The sequence below is a fragment of the Hirundo rustica genome, chromosome 4, assembly GCF_015227805.2.
Source record: "Hirundo rustica isolate bHirRus1 chromosome 4, bHirRus1.pri.v3, whole genome shotgun sequence".
NCBI lineage: Eukaryota > Metazoa > Chordata > Aves > Passeriformes > Hirundinidae > Hirundo > Hirundo rustica.
Window position 1 is genome coordinate 5,785,405 of NC_053453.1, and position 17,718 is coordinate 5,803,122.

Consider the following 17,718-nt stretch of genomic DNA (forward strand, 5'->3'; position numbering starts at 1 on the left):
AACCTGACCTTGTTACCATTCCCCCACAGGCTCTTCAGGGCTGGTTATCCAACCACATAAAGGATGCTCAAGTGCTCCAACCCTGTTTAATCCTCCTGGTGGGAAACAAAGCTATTTCTGTAGTGCTGCTCAGCTCAATGCCCCAGCCCCACTGGTGTGCCATGGAGCTCCCCAGGGATCCTGGGGTAGGAAGGGGGAGATTGAGCATAGCTTTCCTCCACCAGCTGACACAGACTGCCTGCAGAGCACTGCTCTTGCCTGATGGATAACAGTTCCAAGGGGCAAGGCAAAGCACTTGCTGGCTGAAGGGCTAACACTGCTTCTCCCAGCAATTTTGGATGCACACAAGGCTGTTTTCCATCTGTGCGCCTTGCTCTTCTCTGCGTGCCAGCTGGGACGTCCCTGCACGGTGCTGCATTGCTTTGCTTTGGGGAAAAGAAGCAGAAATTAGAACCATGGAATATCCTGAGTTGGAAGGGACCCACAAGGACCATCGAGTCCAGCTCCTGGCCTTGCAGAGGGCACCCCAAGTGCCACACCATGTGCCTGAGATGCTACACAGCTTGAGTGAGTGGGTAACAGAGCAGGTCCCAGACCCTGGACAGGAAATTCTGCAGGTCATTAACAGGAGGAAAAGTGAGCCTTTATGTGCTGTTAGATAGCATGGAGCTAACTAGAGAGTGTTACAGCATTTGTGCATTGTAGTGTGTCAGGATTTGCAGGGAGAAGTGCAAGACTGAAAGGAAAAAAAAGTAAAGACATTGAAGGAATGAACTGTTTGGTTGAGCAGTTCATTAAAGGAAACAAAAGCTCTCAGAAAAAAACACACCAGGAAAACAAACATTAAAACAAGTATTTTAGTAATGATGTTAGTTTAGATTTAAAAAATACAGTCTGAACTTTGAAGATGAGAAGTTCTGAACACAGTTGTACTTTGAATAAGCAAGGAAAACAATACTGTATTTTTTTGCTTCTGTCAGTGAAGAAGGTGACGTCGAAACATTTGTTCAGCACACCTGAAGTGGAGCATCTTTGTCAGTATGAACTGAAGAAAACTCCTGGACCTTTTATCAATTACCAAAACAGTGGCCAGGGACTTAGAGACAGGAGGGTTTGCTATCAAAACCTGTAATTTAATGAACTTCTCAAATAAGTATAGCTAAAAATCTGAACAAAGGGTGATTACAAGAAGCTTCCTGAAGCTTAGCTACTGACCCAGCTATTATTTGGAGATTATGATCTACAAGTACACTGCCAGACCCATTAATTATGGGCATTTGTCAGACTGTACAAGAACTCTAGGTGAAAGTAATTGCTATGGAGTTGTTCTTTAGTATTTGTTAAATTATGAGTATATAAAACTGGAAGAAAAATCTTTTATAAGTCATTTCAGAAAAGGGAAGCTATTGACAAAGTTGTTTAGGTATTGTAGCAAGGTCTTGATTAAGAGGATTTCTTAAGGAATGCAGAGTGCAATCCAAAATATAGATCCAAAGTTTTGGAGGAGCCCTACTGTTTCACACATTTTGTGTTCTCTTTTGGTGACTTAGCCTACCTAATACAGGAAGAATTTAAGCTTGTGCATCAGATCAGTTATTCTGAAAGAATAAATCCTATTTTTAATTTTCATATCTAAATCTTGCAGTAAATTCTGATGATCCTCATTTTATAGACCACTGGGTGTTGTAACTGAGAGCTCTGTAGGTGTGATACCTGTTTGGGTGACTGTGGGATGATATTGGAATAGGTTTTCAGGTTCACTTCAGAGAATCACAGACTCAAATTGGAAAAGACCTCCAAAACCATGGAGTCTGACTGATCACGACCTTGTCAATCAGATGATGGCATTGAGTGCCACATCCAGACTTTCCTTAAACCCCCACAGGGACAGTGACTTCACCTCCCTGAGCAGCCCATTCCAGTATCTAATCACCTTTTCTGTGAAGAAATTCCTACCACTGCCCAACCTAAACCTCCTCTGGTACAGCTTGAGGCCGTGTCCTCTCATCCCGTCGCTGGTGAGCCGGGAGCAGAGTCTGACACCCACCCGGCTACAATCTGTCAGGGAGTTGTAGAGTGAGAAGGTCAGCCCGAGCCTCCTTTTCTCCAGGCTGAACAATTCCAACTCCCTCAGCTGATCCTTATGGGACCTGTGCTTCGGACCCTTTCCCAGCTCTGTTGCCCTCCTTTGGACACGCTCCAATATCCCAATGTCCTTTCACCCCGTGAAATTATCGCATCCATCTGTCAGTACGGGCTGATTGGGCTGTTAACAAAACCCTTCGGTACCAAACCGCTCAACCTGTGCTTTTCACCTGGTACCGCAGTACCGACACCACCACAGAGACGTCAAAGCCCGTCCGGCGGAGCGAGCGAGGGGCGGGCAGTTTCCCGCGCCGGGCAGCGCTGAGGCGCGGCGGTGAGGGGCCGCGCCCGCCCCTCGCGCCGCGCGGAGCACTCCGGGAGCGCGGTGCTTCCCCGCGGCGGCCGCCCGCCCTCAGCCCCATCCGGCCGCGGCGGCCATCGCTCCCCGCCGGTCCCGCCCATCCGGCTCCCCTCGCCTGGGGAAGGGCGCGGGGGGCGCTCCGTGAGGGCGGTACCGCCGCGTCCGCCCCGGGCGGGGAGGGACGGCCCGTCCGCAGCGCGCGTCACGTGACGGCGGCGACAGAGACGGTGACAGCGCTGGGACCGCGGCCGGGCCGCCACCGCCATGGGCAGTGAGTGCGGACAGAGCCGGGAGGGAGCGGGCCGGGACCCGGGCCGGGGGACAGCGGCCCCGGCGGCGCGGGGAGGACGCGGTCGGTGTGGCCCGTGGCCGGTGATGGGGCGCCGCGCTCCGGGTGTCGCCGCAGGCAGGGCCGGGGGTGCCGAGCGCCCGCTCCCCGCGCAGGGTCGGTGCTGCCGGGCACGGCGTGAGGCCGGGCACCGCTTCGTGGTGGGGTGTCCTGTAACACCCCAGCCCTACTATATATATACACACTATATATAGGTATGTAGCATATATACTCTATATACACATGCATATGTGTCTAGAAGAGTCTAAAGGGCGGGTGTCAAGAGGATGGATCAGGCTCTGCTCAGTGATGCCAGCCAATAAGAGGTAATGGGCAGAAGTGATGCACAGGAAGTTCCACCTGAACATGAGGAAGAATTTCTGCCCTGTGCAGTGACCGAGCACTGGAACAGATTGTCCAGAGGGGCTGTGGTGTCCCCCTCACTGGAGATATTCCAGAATTGTCTGGACACAGCCGTGTGCTCTGGGATGGCCCTGCTCGAGCAGGGAGCAGATGAGCCCTGTGGTCCCTTCCAACCTGACCCATTCTGTGATGCTCTGGTACCTTGTTCACACCCGAGCTGTGCCACCCTCTGTGGAGTGAGGTGCACCTTCCAACAAGCTGTGTGAGGCCTTGGGGTAAATAGAGGAGACCTGTCACATGGGAGTGTAAATGTAAACATGCCACTACAACCAAAATGTTACAGTGTAATAAATGCATTCTCTTTGAAAAGGAACCAATGGTGGTTTTTTGTCTGTCTTAGCGTGCTGGGGGTGGAAATAATGTTCAAGTTTTGGAGGGCAAATACCCTACCTAGCACATATGCTTTGATTTTTTTTATTTTTTTTCTAAAATGATTTAAATTTTTTTTCCCAGAAAAAGAGTACAAACTGTTGAGCTTTGCTGTGTTTTTAAAGGGGAAACTGTGTAGAGAGATGTATTAAAGGCTGAAATAAAATCCCCTGGAATTCCCATCAGAATAAGTGTTCCACTCATTTAAATTACATTTTCTAAACATATTTTAGCAACTGAATTATATTTTCAGCTAAATACTTCAGTAAACACAAAATTCTAATCTCTGCATGGATATTTTTTGATGTCAGTATCGTTCTGTGTTTAACTAGCACAGACTGGTACTAGGTCATTTATTTTTAGATGGAATACAATTCAGTTCACTCCTGGTGATACACACAGCACCACTTCTCTAAAATTATTCCAGCTGTGGAAAAAGGAATGGGCCAGTTCTGGTTAGAACAAGAATTCTATTTCACGTTTTTTTGCCTGGTTTTCAGCTATTTCAAGAAGAGGGTGTTAGTTTTCAGACAGTTTTGGAAGCTAAATAAAGTTCTGTGGAGTTTTATAAATTCACAAATGTTCATTAATATCTTTTTCTGTCTTCTTTTGTGTGTGTTTTTTCCTGGAACAGTAAAATTTTTAGAAGTTATTAAGCCATTCTGTGCAGTGTTACCTGAAATCCAGAAACCGGAAAGAAAAGTGAGTGCCACATTATGTTTTTCCTTTTATTAGTTCACAGAGGTGGGAATATTGTGATATTCTAGTCCAGGCTCCAATATAGATACAGACAGTGGGCCCTAAAGTAGAACATATTCTTTGTAGCAGGGGAACCCCATGTTAAGGTAAAACATTACTGTGATGGTGAATTTTGAGCACCCCTCTGGTAAGTTGTTCCCTTTGCTAATTATGCTAACTCTTTTTTTTTTTTTTTTTAATTCTAGACTAAGTTTATTTAGTTTAATATCTAGGACAGAGTCTTAGTTTTCCTGTAGATCCCACTGTTGCCTTTGAGCTGGTTTGTATATTACATGGAAAAGGATTGTTCTGTAGATCAGGAAACGTAAATTTACTTCTGCCCTTCCCACAAAGTATTTTCTACACCCATATCTGTGATTGACCTTGCAGAGGTGGGAGAGTGATCTGTGGTACAGTTCTGGTAATTTCCCTGTTCACCTTCTGAATGTGACATTTCTCTTTGATCTGAAATCAATGAACTCAGTTCCCTTACAGCTGATGTCTCTGGTCCTCTAGACCTTGAAACTCCTCCCATTTCTTGGCACATTTTCTAGATAAAAAATAGGTAATTTCTACAGATCAGAAAGAGACCTGCCTTGTCCAAAAAGCCCCAACCAAACACCATTTTTGCTTTTAAAACTCAAGCGAGCGCCTATTGCCCATTTGACAGTCTAATTAGAGTAACAAATTGACTTGTGATGACAATAGTCATGACTTCCATGAAAATTCTTTAAGAGCTAAGTGTTGGTTTTTATATTCTTAAAAGGGAAAGCTTAACTGGGAACATGATACCATTTCAGAGAATCCTCTTTGGTTAATGAGAAGTTCCCAAAGGTTAGGACTGAATGCAGAGGTGTTTGTGCCAGTGACCTGACAGATTGAATGGAGAAGATAAAGTAAAATATTTAAAAATACTGGGATTTACCCACTGGCTCTTTGCTCCACCTAGTTGCTTTCCAGCATCTTTCAGCTTTGGGACAGGTTTCTAAACAAATTATTTAGATCAGAAAAAGGTGTTTTCAGGGCAGGAATCTCCGGAGACCCCATGCTAAGGCTTGGATGCACCAGGTCTGGTTGGCAGGTGCCCATCTTTGTTTCTGCAGTGAGGAATCTTGGTGCAATCTTTTGGTGCTGATTTATGGCACATCTGTGATTAGCTGGTTACAGCCATTTTTGCCTTGTGAGATGAGTGAGAAGAGAAAGCTGAGACTAGCCTGCAGGTACTGGTGTTTCTGTAAAGCTTACTGGCAGATGTTATTTTCCAGAGAGAAAGAGGGGCTTGATCTGTCCTTGTTGTCCATCAGCAGATGAAGGATGCCCAGAGGGGTGCCAAGATTCCTGTCCTGTCTATTTGGGTCACTTTGTCTTTACTGCTATTTAGGTCGCTGTCTAGACAATGGCTGCCAGTTGCCAGCTTTGTACAAATTTAAAGTGAAAATGTAATTGGGAACATCTTTCCTAGGCTTTGAAGAGCCCTTTGACCATTTTCAGTCATGTTCATCACTTCTGTGTAGTTTATCAGTGATTTAGGTCATTTCATGTAACTCTAATTCTCTGTAATTTATTGTTTTCTTGCAAGCTGTCACAGGCAGATATGACCAGTAATGGTTTTAGTGAATTGATTTAAGGCCAGGACAAGAAATTTAGATAACCAAATAGAAAAGGAGATTCATTTTCATTAAACATGTATTGATTGTTAAGTGAAGATGATGTTTTGATTCAGTTGGGCTCTCTCTGATTCATTTTGCCATTCTTGTTGATGAGGAAAGTGGTTTCTTCTGTCTCTAGGGAGTGTTGCTTTTGTGTTTTGGCCAACTTGATTAGCAAAAGTGATTGCTACTTTTGTAGTTAGTACAATGGGCTCATATTTCTCTCATGCACAGATTTACTAAGTAGAACACACTGTTCAGAGTGCCAGGATGATAATACTCAGGTCCCTTCCTTTTCACATGATTTAAGAAAAATGTCAAAGGAAGAAAATGTCCAATTGAATCAGATCAGATGGTGAAATTTATTTTGCCTGTGCTTGTTAGCATTTGTGGCCGGAATATTTTGGTACCACTCTGTATTTTGCCATTCCTGGCATATGGATTGGGATGACTCCTTTCTTTTTCTTTTTTGTTGTCTTGACTCATAGAGACTGTTTTCCTTGGGAATAACTCTGGTTTGGGTGATGCAGAATTCTCCTAATGCTCATATTCACCACAGTTACGGAAAGAACCAGAGCATCAATTGATCAGTTGATGATTGATTAATTGATTTAGACCTTCCCCGATGCCTCTGGAGCCAAGTTTAACTGTGAACTAACTGTAGAGATAATTTGGTTAAGCATTTTTGGTTTTAGAAGTCTGTGCTTGAAGTCTGAATTGTGGGGTTCAGATTTGGTAAAGTGGGTTAGCACTTCATAGTCTAACACAAGGTATTGTTTGGATTTATTTGCTGCTGTCACTGTTTTTCTTTTTATAACTCCGTGCTGTAAGTATTTTTAGCATCTGTCCTCTTTTAAGAGTGAGGCAGTAGCAGGAAATAAATTAAAGTACCTGGATTATTTTGCTTCTAAGTGCATGGTCTCACTTACAAAGATGTAGACTGCATTCTGGCTTTTCTTTTGCTTGAGGACCTGTGCTGCTGCTGCACTGGTTTGTAGTTTCTCATTTGTGGGTGTTCAGTACATATTAAACCAGGCACTAATCCTTTTTCTTGTTACTTCTCCACAGGCAGATTCAGTGGTTGGAGGCAGAGAGCTCCAACCATTTCTGCTGTATCTCTCTTATGTGTTAGTTCATGTCATGTTTAGTAGCTGCTCTACACTTGTCTGCAGTGAACACACTTAACCCTCAGGTTTACAGTCCCTGGAGGAGAGGTGGGAACTTGAACATAACCCTGCATCTCAGCTCTCTCTGCCCTCTTCAAGTGCATTTCTTTCTGTCTCATGTTTTGAGTAATCCTCTGGCTCAAATTTAAATCTTGTGATTGTTCTCTTCTTGCATTTGGCACTAATTACAGGCACCTCAAGTGTTGGGCCTGAGATTCTCTTAAATGCATTACTGATTAGTGATCATTGATCTGGCATTCTTTTTAAAGTCCTATATAACCTACATCAATAAAAATATTTTGGAGGAAAACAGTATTTAAAAATCATTTTGTGGTGTATGTCCATGGACATAATGATGAATTTAAAGCTTCCTCTAACACCCTTTGAAAAACTTAATTCTAAATATTTTGAAGGGCTGTTGAAAACTCATGGTTCTGGTTTTAATCACGTATCTTCACAACCATTCAATCCCTCTAAAAACTTTATAGTGCTTTAGTTTAATTAAAATTCTAGCCTTACAAAACTTCTGTTGAGGCCTAGAGCACTAAGTATCGTAGATAAGTTTTTTGCATTATTCTTTCATGCCTTTCTCTGGTAAGTCCATATTTTAGCCATACTGCTGCTCTTCTGTAAATACCCACTGTGTTGGAATAGTGTAGATTAAATATATTCTAGTGACTGAATGTCTACCAATCCCACATAAGTTATCTTTTTCTTTCTAAAATCTGAAATGATATTAAAAATAAATTCCAGTGGGGAGTGGTGCTTTCTGGTTCAATATCTTTGCATTGAATTCTGAATGATAACAGCATTTAGTACTGTTGGAAGAGTGCAGTAGAAGTTCTACGTACAGTGAATATCTTCATATCTCCACTCTGTCCTGTAGATCCAGTTCAGAGAGAAGGTACTATGGACAGCCATCACACTCTTCATTTTCTTAGTGTGCTGCCAGGTAGGTATCAATGTTGTCTGTGGTCAGAAGATGTGTGTTCTGTACATAAAAAGTACCCTGAAAGCATGAGACATTCTTGTTTCATGTTGACCTACCATTATTTTTATGTTAAGTATTTAAGGTTCAGTTCTAAAAACCTGATTCTGAAATAGTCTTCAGTGTTGATCTAGACGTTTTTAGAAACTGATGCTTTATATTTAGTCAGAAATACATAACATTTTTTTCTTGTTACAAAGGTCCTATCAATTGATGATAGTGGCTGCAGGGTAAACAGTCAAGGTAATTATTTATTGAGCAGCATAAACAAATGGAGCAATTCAAGGCATTGTTTACCCTCTCTTCATAGTTACACTTAAATTTTAGCACTCACGAGTGTGAAAACTAAATCAAGTGACTTTTTACCAAATTCCTCTTCAACGGGATGATGGATTGTAAAGATTGCAGGAAAATGTTTTTGTGAAATGTTTAAGTTGACATTTAGAACTTGTTTATTATGAATATCCTGGTACAGTTGTGAGCTAAAACCCTTCCAAAATGCCTGTCTTTGTCAACATTTATGTGATCTTTATTACTCATAGTTGTAGGCGTTCCTAGAACTTGTTCTTGGCTTGTAAACAGTGGAGGCTTTTTATGTTTTTCTTTAAAGAGTACCTGGATACTGAAGAAAATGAGAATCCATTTATTGCTTGATATACATCTATTAGAACTTATAGACCTCTTGGAAGGTTCAAAATGAACTGTACATTTCAGAATCAGGGTTTTTAGCTTATGTTTATTGATGCAGCCATTCCAGACTGCAGAGCAGTAGTTTAATAGTTTTTGTGTTCAGCTCTGAAGGACTGGTTAAAGGCTAAAACCCAGCTCTTGTATCTATCTGGTTTTTGGAAAGGGGAAGTGGGAATGATACTAGAGCTGGAAGAACATGTAGTTTGTCTGGGTTTACTAGCAGCTGGATGTATGCATAATTAGAATTTTGCATCTATATGAGAGATAATAGTAGTTGAATAGGGAAAATAGATGGTGCAGAGTTTTCAGATATTGATCTCTAAAATTGCGTGGATTCCTACTTTACTGTTTTGGTGATGAGGAAGAGTTTTAAAGAAAAAAATCCCTTATTATTGACATACAGAATATTGGAAGTTTTGTATGAACTTGTCTAGTATTGACAGTTCCATGTGGGGTATTTCAAACATACCTCTGTCTCTAGAATGTCAATATTTAAACTTCTTTTAGGGGTTTCTGCTTTTCCTGTGGAAGTCTCTTAGTTTAGTCCTCCGAGTTGTGCCCCAGTTGGAGGATTAAAAGAAATGGTGTCAACAGCTCTGGTGTAATAAAAAAAAATAAACAGTGTAACAGTTGAATCATTACACGTTAAGATTTTGTATTAATGCATGCTAATTGCGTGTACCTGTTTAATGCTGTTGCGCACTTTGACAGATCCCTCTGTTTGGAATCATGTCATCAGATTCTGCAGATCCCTTCTATTGGATGCGAGTCATTCTTGCATCAAACAGAGGTTAGTACTCGCTCCTTTCTCGGGATAAACAGACCGGGAGAAAAATGGTTGGCTGTTAAATTCCACACCACCAACAGATGTCAGGTTGGAACACTTTGTAAAGTTCTTAACACAGATAGAATTAAAATTGGTACTTGAGCGGTGCTTCATGTTAGGAATGGGATTTCTTTGAGATGCAGATGAGATTAGTATTGATTCGCAAGGTTGGGGATGATTCCATGCAGGATTTTAGAGCTGTCTCTTTCTAACTAATATGTGGAACAGGGAATCTTCTGACTTTCCAGTTAGGAGCTGCACTAATGTGCAGTACGAGGGTGTTGATTAGGAAGTGCCTCACCTGTACAAGTCAGTTACACTTCCTAATAATTTGACAGTGTTATGGGTGAGTAATTTTTTAGGTGGGAAAGCTAAAGGCAGAGATGATTAGGCATAAACTTTAACAAAACCAAACTAATGTCATTTAGAAGCATAAAATGGAACACAAACAAATGTATAAGATTCAAACTAATGCTAAGAAGTCTGAAACTTAAGATGGGTGACCAGTCATGCCTGACTCTAAATGAGGACACTGATCTCATCTGTAGCTTGGAAAATTGGCTGGAAGTAAGAAAATCACTGGAACCCCCTAATGTGAAGGTACTGCTTACTTAGGAATAGCAAATTTTGTTATACCAGTGAGGGTAGTAAGGTAAAGAAGTTCTCTGCTTCAGATTCTCCCGTGGAGTTTGCAGGATTTGGTGTGTCCATAGCAGTGTATGATACTAAATATGCTGTTGACTACCCAAATAGAATAGTAACAGTGGCCAAGGAAAGGCTAGAGAGACTGAAAGCAATAAAAAGCAGGAATGGGAAAGTAAGTTTTCACTTAAGTCAACTGACTATAAGTCATTGGAGGATGTGAGGTGAATGCTGAAGTTTTTGACATCCTGATTTTCTGGCTACTGGAGGAAGAGATTTCCATGACAGGTCATGTAATATGTAACTTGGAAACTCCAGGATACAAGTATGAAAGAACCAAATTATAATAATTACTTTAATGCTTTCCCTCTTTGAATTGTCTGTATTTGGGAGTTGGTACCTTAGTGACACCGTGCCAGTGAGTTGGCAGAGTTAAGAGCAGCTTAATGAAAGTCTCTGTTTTGCTAAGAACTAATTTAATCCTAAACACTCAGCTAGAACCAGCAATAACAAGGGCAGTATTCTCAGAATCTGTGGATCTGCAGCATCTTTTTGTGGTCTGCAACATTAAACTTTTGGAAAATGTGACATTGAAGCACTGACAGAATAAACGGCCAGAGACAAGACGCTGTTCAGGGAAAGGTTCCTTGAGGATATGCCAAAAAAGCCCAGCATCAGTGTTAGCATGGTTCCACAAAAATATTTGTAATTAAAAGCTACGTGGGTTTTCCATGCTGCATTCAAAATTACAGGTTTTAACACAGCAGCCTTTTGGGAGGCCATAACTGTCTTTGTTTTGTCATTCCTGTACAGGAATTTACATATTGGAAGCATTATTTGAAATAATCATTCTAAGTCAGGAACCTTTGAAGAGACCTAATGCTTTGGGAGAGGTGCTGGAATGGCATTTGTTTTAATTTTTCTTCTTTTCTAGGTACTTTGATGGAATTGGGTATCTCGCCCATTGTGACATCAGGTTTGATCATGCAGCTGCTGGCAGGAGCAAAGATCATTGAAGTTGGTGATACCCCAAAAGACAGAGCCTTGTTCAATGGAGCTCAGAAATGTAAGCACTGTTCCAGTTAAAATTCCTGAGTGTATTTTTATTCTTGGGAAAGCAGCCTGCCTAAGTGATACTAGATATGAAATTTCTTTGGTAGGTGACTTCAGATCTTTTTAAAGGATTTGCTTTCTCTCTTGTTTTAGTATTTGGGATGATTATTACCATTGGGCAAGCCATTGTGTATGTTATGACTGGAATGTATGGAGATCCTGCTGAAATGGGTGCTGGAATTTGTCTTCTTATTATAATTCAGGTTTGTAAAGAGCTATTTTGTGTGTAACTGAGACTGGTTAGAGTCAGTATAGCTGGAAGGAAAAAAACCTTTCTGTGTCTGGGTGGCTTCAATTTATCTATTAATGCTGCAAAGCATCATTATTTATATCTGTCTAGAAATGAGAAATTCTAAATATTTCATAAAGGAGGAGAATGCTGGGATAATTAATATCAAAAGTATTTCAGGTAGGAGTGGTGCTTAATTGAAAATACAGGGATTGGTGGATTTTGGAAACAGTGGCTGCTCTTCAGTGCTGTGGAGGGCAGCACTAAATTGCACAGCTGCAGCTTTGAGACATTTCTCCTGCACAACAAAACAGTAAATGCACAAACTTAAACTTTTTTTTTTTAAAAAAAGTCATTACTGAGTAATCTGTTTGCTGTGTCTGCCTTGAAAAAAGGCACAGAACTCATTGCCAGGCGAGATGTGCAGGCCTTGGTGCATGAGAGGTCAGAAACACTGCATGAAAGACATTTAGATGAAAGACTTAATGATCACTCTCCAACATGATGAAAATACTGAAGCAGGGAATTAAAACACAACTCTTGACTTGATTTATTCTTGTTTCTGCTCAGTTTTGTTTCTTTTCTCACAGCTGTTTGTGGCTGGTTTGATTGTGTTGCTGCTGGATGAGTTGCTACAGAAAGGTTATGGATTGGGGTCTGGTATTTCCTTGTTTATTGCTACCAATATCTGTGAAACTATTGTCTGGAAAGCTTTCAGTCCCACTACCATCAACACTGGCAGAGGTATGTGTGCTGTTACAGGCAGTCACAGCATGTTTCTGTGGGTGTATACTACACATAAACTATCAGATGTTTATGGGATGGCATTTCAAAAAAAGTTCTGGTGTGTGGTGATTGGCTTCTGAAGTCAATTGTCCAATCAACTCTGAAGATGAAAATGTCTGACTTATGTGGAGATTAATACAATTTTGCCTTTGCTGATTTGAAGTGCAGCAGTTAAAATGGCCCCTTGAATGAAAATTTTTGGATTGCCAAACTGAAATCATCTTGCTTTAGCATCACTTAGTCCATGGAAATAGAGAAGATAAGAAATGCTGTACATTCAGAGGAGGTGTTTGTGGTCCAGCTGTTGTTTGTGGCTCTAGGCTGCTTTTGTAGTTGGTGCCTCTGAATTGCTTTAAGCTGGTTTGATTCTTCAGAGGCTGCAGTCTCTTCATTCCTCAGCCTGTCTTTGACAACATCTGGTTGTTCTGAGACCCCTGAAATAGCACCTTAAGATACAGCATCAAGAAATTTACTGCATTCATTTGAAATCCTGAGCCATGCTTTCAGTTTGCTTTCATTTGAATTAATTCTTAGTAGTTCTGTTACATTTTTGTTACTGTTCTTCTAAAGCTATTTTTCACCTTGTTTATTATTTCTTCCTTCTGAATATCCTCCCACTCCCAGAAAAGAAAGGAAGAGAGTATTCTTTCATGTGTGTGACTTTGATGGGTTGTTTTTGTTTTTCTAACCAGGAATAACGGTTTTTTAGATCATTCTACATTCCATAACCTAAAAAAGAGTCCTGTGTTGTGACATATTTTTTATAACAGGATCCACGTCCTGTTGTATCAGATTTTCTGTTTGTCATACTTAAAATTTCCAAAAGAAATGTACTTTTTAAAAAACGTTTTTAATTTGGAGATTAACCTTTCTTTCACTTTCTTGCTTCACGCAGGAACAGAGTTTGAGGGTGCTGTGATTGCATTATTCCATCTCCTGGCCACACGAACTGACAAAGTCCGGGCTTTGCGAGAGGCCTTTTACCGACAGAATCTGCCCAATCTCATGAACCTGATTGCTACAGTGTTTGTGTTTGCTGTAGTCATCTATTTCCAGGTAAAACTCCTCAGAGCGGCTCTGCAGAGGTACAAGTGCACATGGACCCTGGACACTGCAGTCATTGGGAAAAGATGGGAAGGTTTAAGCCAGGGTAACTGAAGTATCTTAGCTTTGAGTGATGAACTCTTTTTATTCCAGTGTTGTTATTTCAGTAACTGTGACCTCTGTGACAGTAAAGCTGTAAAATTTTACAGCCAGGCCTTCTTGCACTCAGTGTGTAATCTCACATTCCATTGAATACCATACACACTAAGAGATTTTTAATAAAACAGATTCTGGTACTGCAGCGTTTGCATCACGCCAATAATATTCTTAATATTCATCATTGACTGAAAAGAATACTTTGGGACAGAGCTGGAGAACTTTGTTTCTTTGGGGTGTGTAGCTTATCAGTTTTTCCCTAATTTTCTTGAAATATTTAATCAGTGTTTCTTTTTAAATCTAAGTATCTACTAAAATGGACACCAAAGGAGGGATTTGGGGGGTGGGTGCGGCTAAAATGTGATCTTTAAAATTTTTTTGGTTAAGTTGCTGAGTCTGAGTTTTGGGGAGAAAAAAAAACAAACAAACAAAAAAAAACCACAGGTTTTCAAGTTCATGAGGCTTTTCTTGGGTCTACTCAGAAAAGATCCTGTCCCAGAAAACTACACAAGAGCCTGCTGATAATTGGCTAGTTCAGCTGGAAGCCATTACATGCTTTTATCTACCCCTAATCTAGAAAATGTATTTTACAGGAGTACCAGTTAGCAGATAGGAGACGATGTTTATGTGAAAAGAATGTAACACAGCCAAGCAGTAACACTTTTAAATCCTTAAAATTTGTAATGCAGACTGTAGCAGAAAGCCTTTGGGCTTTACTGTCTCAGAGCTTGCAGTTCTTGTTTATCTTGCAAGAACTGCGTGGTCAGGAGTAGCTTTGGGGCATACTGGGAATTCCTCGTGTCTCAGGAGCGAACCTTGGTGCGTTTGTGTTCTTTCCCACAGGGATTCCGAGTGGATTTACCCATCAAGTCTGCACGGTACCGTGGGCAGTACAGCAGCTATCCCATCAAGCTGTTCTATACCTCCAACATCCCCATCATTCTGCAGTCTGCCTTAGTGTCAAACCTCTACGTCATTTCCCAGATGTTGTCTGTTCGTTTCAGCGGCAACTTCTTGGTGAACTTACTGGGACAGTGGGCAGTGAGTATTCTATCACATTCGAGCTGCATAAAATTATTTGCATTTTTTACTTTGATGTGAGTCCTTGGTACTTAACCAGCTGGAATACTTACTTTTAATGTTTGTATGTAAAATCTGTTTCAAACATCAAAGAGGATTTCCTCTGTTAACACAGGATAGGAATGTGGGAAGTCTGTGAAAAATAATTTACTGCCTTTTTCTTCCCTTCTCAGGATGTTAGTGGAGGTGGCCCTGCTCGCTCTTACCCTGTTGGTGGCCTGTGCTACTACTTGTCCCCTCCAGAATCCATGGGTGCAATATTTGAGGACCCTGTCCATGTCATAGTTTATATAATATTTATGTTGGGATCCTGTGCATTCTTCTCCAAGACTTGGATCGAGGTGTCTGGCTCATCAGCAAAAGATGTAGGTGTTCTACCTTAATCGTTTTCCAACAGTGCTTCTGGTTTACAACTGACCAGCTACTGACTGATCAGTTTATCCCACTAAACATCAAGTGACTGTGAAACACTGCAGCAGTTTCATCAAATAATGTTTTTTGCAGGTTGCCAAGCAACTCAAAGAACAGCAAATGGTGATGAGAGGCCACAGGGATACATCGATGGTTCATGAGCTTAACAGGTAGGGAACTGCTGACATCCAGCTGGATGGTGAAGAGTGCTGGGGAAGTGTCAGCTAGAGCAGAGATTGTCAGAAGAATCTGATACCTGTTTTCATTTCAAAAGGGAAGATTCTTCCCATTCAGCTGTTGCCTTCCTTAGATATACAAAAGAAGTTGTAACAGCAGATTAGAGATTAACCTGTACTGTCTTTTTTTTTTTTTTAAGTGACATAATGAGGGATTTTGAGTTGAATCTTTTCCATGTTTGTAAAAGCAAGATACCTTGGTTATTACCTTCTTCTTTCCTGATTTTTTCTCTCTTACAGATACATCCCTACAGCAGCTGCATTTGGTGGTTTGTGCATCGGTGCCCTTTCAGTACTGGCTGACTTCCTAGGAGCCATTGGCTCTGGCACTGGCATTCTGCTTGCAGTCACTATTATTTATCAGTATTTTGAAATATTTGTAAAAGAACAGGCTGAAGTTGGAGGAGTAGGTGCATTATTTTTCTAGATGTCCAAATATTTTATGGTTTGTGTGAAAGGGAAAGTATTTTGACAACATGCGTCATTTAGTCCAATAACGCTATTTTCTTTTTACTTGTTTTCAAGTGCTACATGTCCCATTACTGTAATGGGCATTGAGCGATGCCTGTGTGCAGCATTAGTACCAGCTGCCTTAAGAATAAAGTTTACATTATCTTGTTTAAGTATTATCTAGTGTTGCCTGTAATGCTGGAAACAATTCATCTACCTTGCTGTTCAGACACTACAGTGAGATGGTAAAATGTATCAGTTCGAGAGCCCTAAACGCCTTTGCACACAGCAGTAAAGTGTTAAATTAATTTCCCTGTCCTTAATAGGAGGAAAAGATACCTGAGTTCAGGTTGCCACATGCCAGTATTCCTGACAAAATTCATTTGTATCTGTATTTTACATTAATTTTTTTATACTTTTTTACCGTGCATTTCCCCGCCACTGAACTCAGCGCTCCTTATTCCTTTGCGGTGCCTCCACCCAGGCGCCTTTCTCTGAGCTCTGAGGGTGGACAGGGAAACCTTCTGTGGGCTGCTGATACTCATCTCACCTGTGAGCTGGTTCTGTGGTGGAGCTGCTGTGCCCGGGGCACTCGGTCCTTGGCCCCGGGCTCCTGTGGGAGCCTGGCAGGGCGGCCCGGCCCAGCCCAGCAGTTCCGTTCAGCCGTGTACTTGTGAAAAGTGTGCCACTGAAACTTCATGTCCACTTCGCTTTTGTGAGTCTAAAGAACAAGGCCTGGTCCCTAAAGCGGTTCATAGGAGGGAAAAGGGGGAACAGTGAGTTCCTGCTGGAAATTTGTCGCACTTTACAGCGGCAATGTAACAAATGTACGCGTTAGACAATAAACTTATTTAATTAAACTCTCTCCTGTGACTTGTCTGTGCCAGATGTGATTTGTGTGGAGTCTTTGGTAATTTCTACAATGCCTTGTTTTTGGTTTGTTTGTTTTTCTTTCTAGAATATAATTCTGATTAATTTTTAGCAGCCACAATTAAAAATCCCAATATTCCTCCCCTTAAAGTCATTGAGCTTTTCTGCTCTGCTGTAATCACTTTTTTGCTTTGCTGTCACATTTCTTGTCTTCTCGCACTCTTAACTTGAAAGTAATTTTGTGTTGTTTGTGAAGGTAAGAAACTCTTAAGCAATTGTGTGTTTCAGAAAGTCTCCCTGATTATGCACACTCATCCTTATCTATTTCAGAGGCAAGACTGATTTTGATGTGTGTTTATTAAAACTCAGATCCCGACCTTTCAGCAGCGGTGGCTCTTCACATAATTAGTAGCAGCCCACTGTGTGCAGATGCACTGAAGGTTTATTTGGGATAAGCTGTACTCAGAAGTGATTTGACTGAATGGAGCTGCAGCCTGGGTTCACTTGTGTCCTCAGGAGAGGGAGAACTGCAAGGCTGTGCCCTCTGAGGGCACATAGTGACCTCATCCCTTCAGTAGGGTCCCCTGGCTGGCTCTGCACAGTTCTGGTTTGCACCAGTGGCTGGTGGTGTCATAATCATATTTTAGACCAAAGCAGTTTTCTCTTTCTGCATAGTTTAGTTAGGGCTGGGAGAAGGAAACATCATCTTCATGTCTAAATCATAATAGGAAGTTAAAATTGACATTTCAATTACTTCAGCTAGAGCCTGCACCCAGCACTCCTGTGCTGCTGTCCCTGCTCCAGTCACAGAAAATTACTCCTTAATAGGTTGTTCTACAATTCTATGGTTTTTGACTTGGAAGGGACCCACAAGACTGAGTCCAGCTCCTGGCCTTGTGCAGGACATCCCAAGAATCCCACCATGTGCCCAAGAATGTTGTCAAACCCATCTTGAACTCTGCCAGGCTCAGTGCTGTGGCCACTTCCCTGAGGAGCCTGGTCCAGTGCCCAGAACCCTTTCCCGGTATCCAACTTAAACTGCTCCTGACACAACTTCAGCCCATTCCCTTGGGTCCTA

General features: G+C 41.6%; 1 protein-coding gene across 1 annotated transcript; it reads left to right on the forward strand.

Moving 5' to 3' along the window:
* Positions 1-2,456: 2,456 nt before the first annotated feature.
* Positions 2,457-16,630, forward strand: SEC61A2 (SEC61 translocon subunit alpha 2). The gene is made up of 12 exons (XM_040061726.2): positions 2,457-2,717; positions 4,201-4,268; positions 8,006-8,071; positions 9,509-9,587; positions 11,200-11,331; positions 11,472-11,581; positions 12,198-12,351; positions 13,289-13,449; positions 14,437-14,634; positions 14,847-15,038; positions 15,178-15,254; positions 15,561-16,630. Exons 1-12 carry the CDS (start codon positions 2,711-2,713, stop codon positions 15,745-15,747), a joined length of 1,431 nt encoding a protein of 476 aa, XP_039917660.1. The 5' UTR covers positions 2,457-2,710; the 3' UTR covers positions 15,748-16,630.
* Positions 16,631-17,718: the final 1,088 nt, after the last annotated feature.

Coding starts and splice junctions, on each gene's coding strand:
- SEC61A2 (XM_040061726.2), top strand. Junction 4,269..8,005: donor TCCAGAAACCGGAAAGAAAA/GTGAGTGCCACA, acceptor TCTGTCCTGTAG/ATCCAGTTCAGAGAGAAGGT. Junction 8,072..9,508: donor TTTTCTTAGTGTGCTGCCAG/GTAGGTATCAAT, acceptor GCACTTTGACAG/ATCCCTCTGTTTGGAATCAT.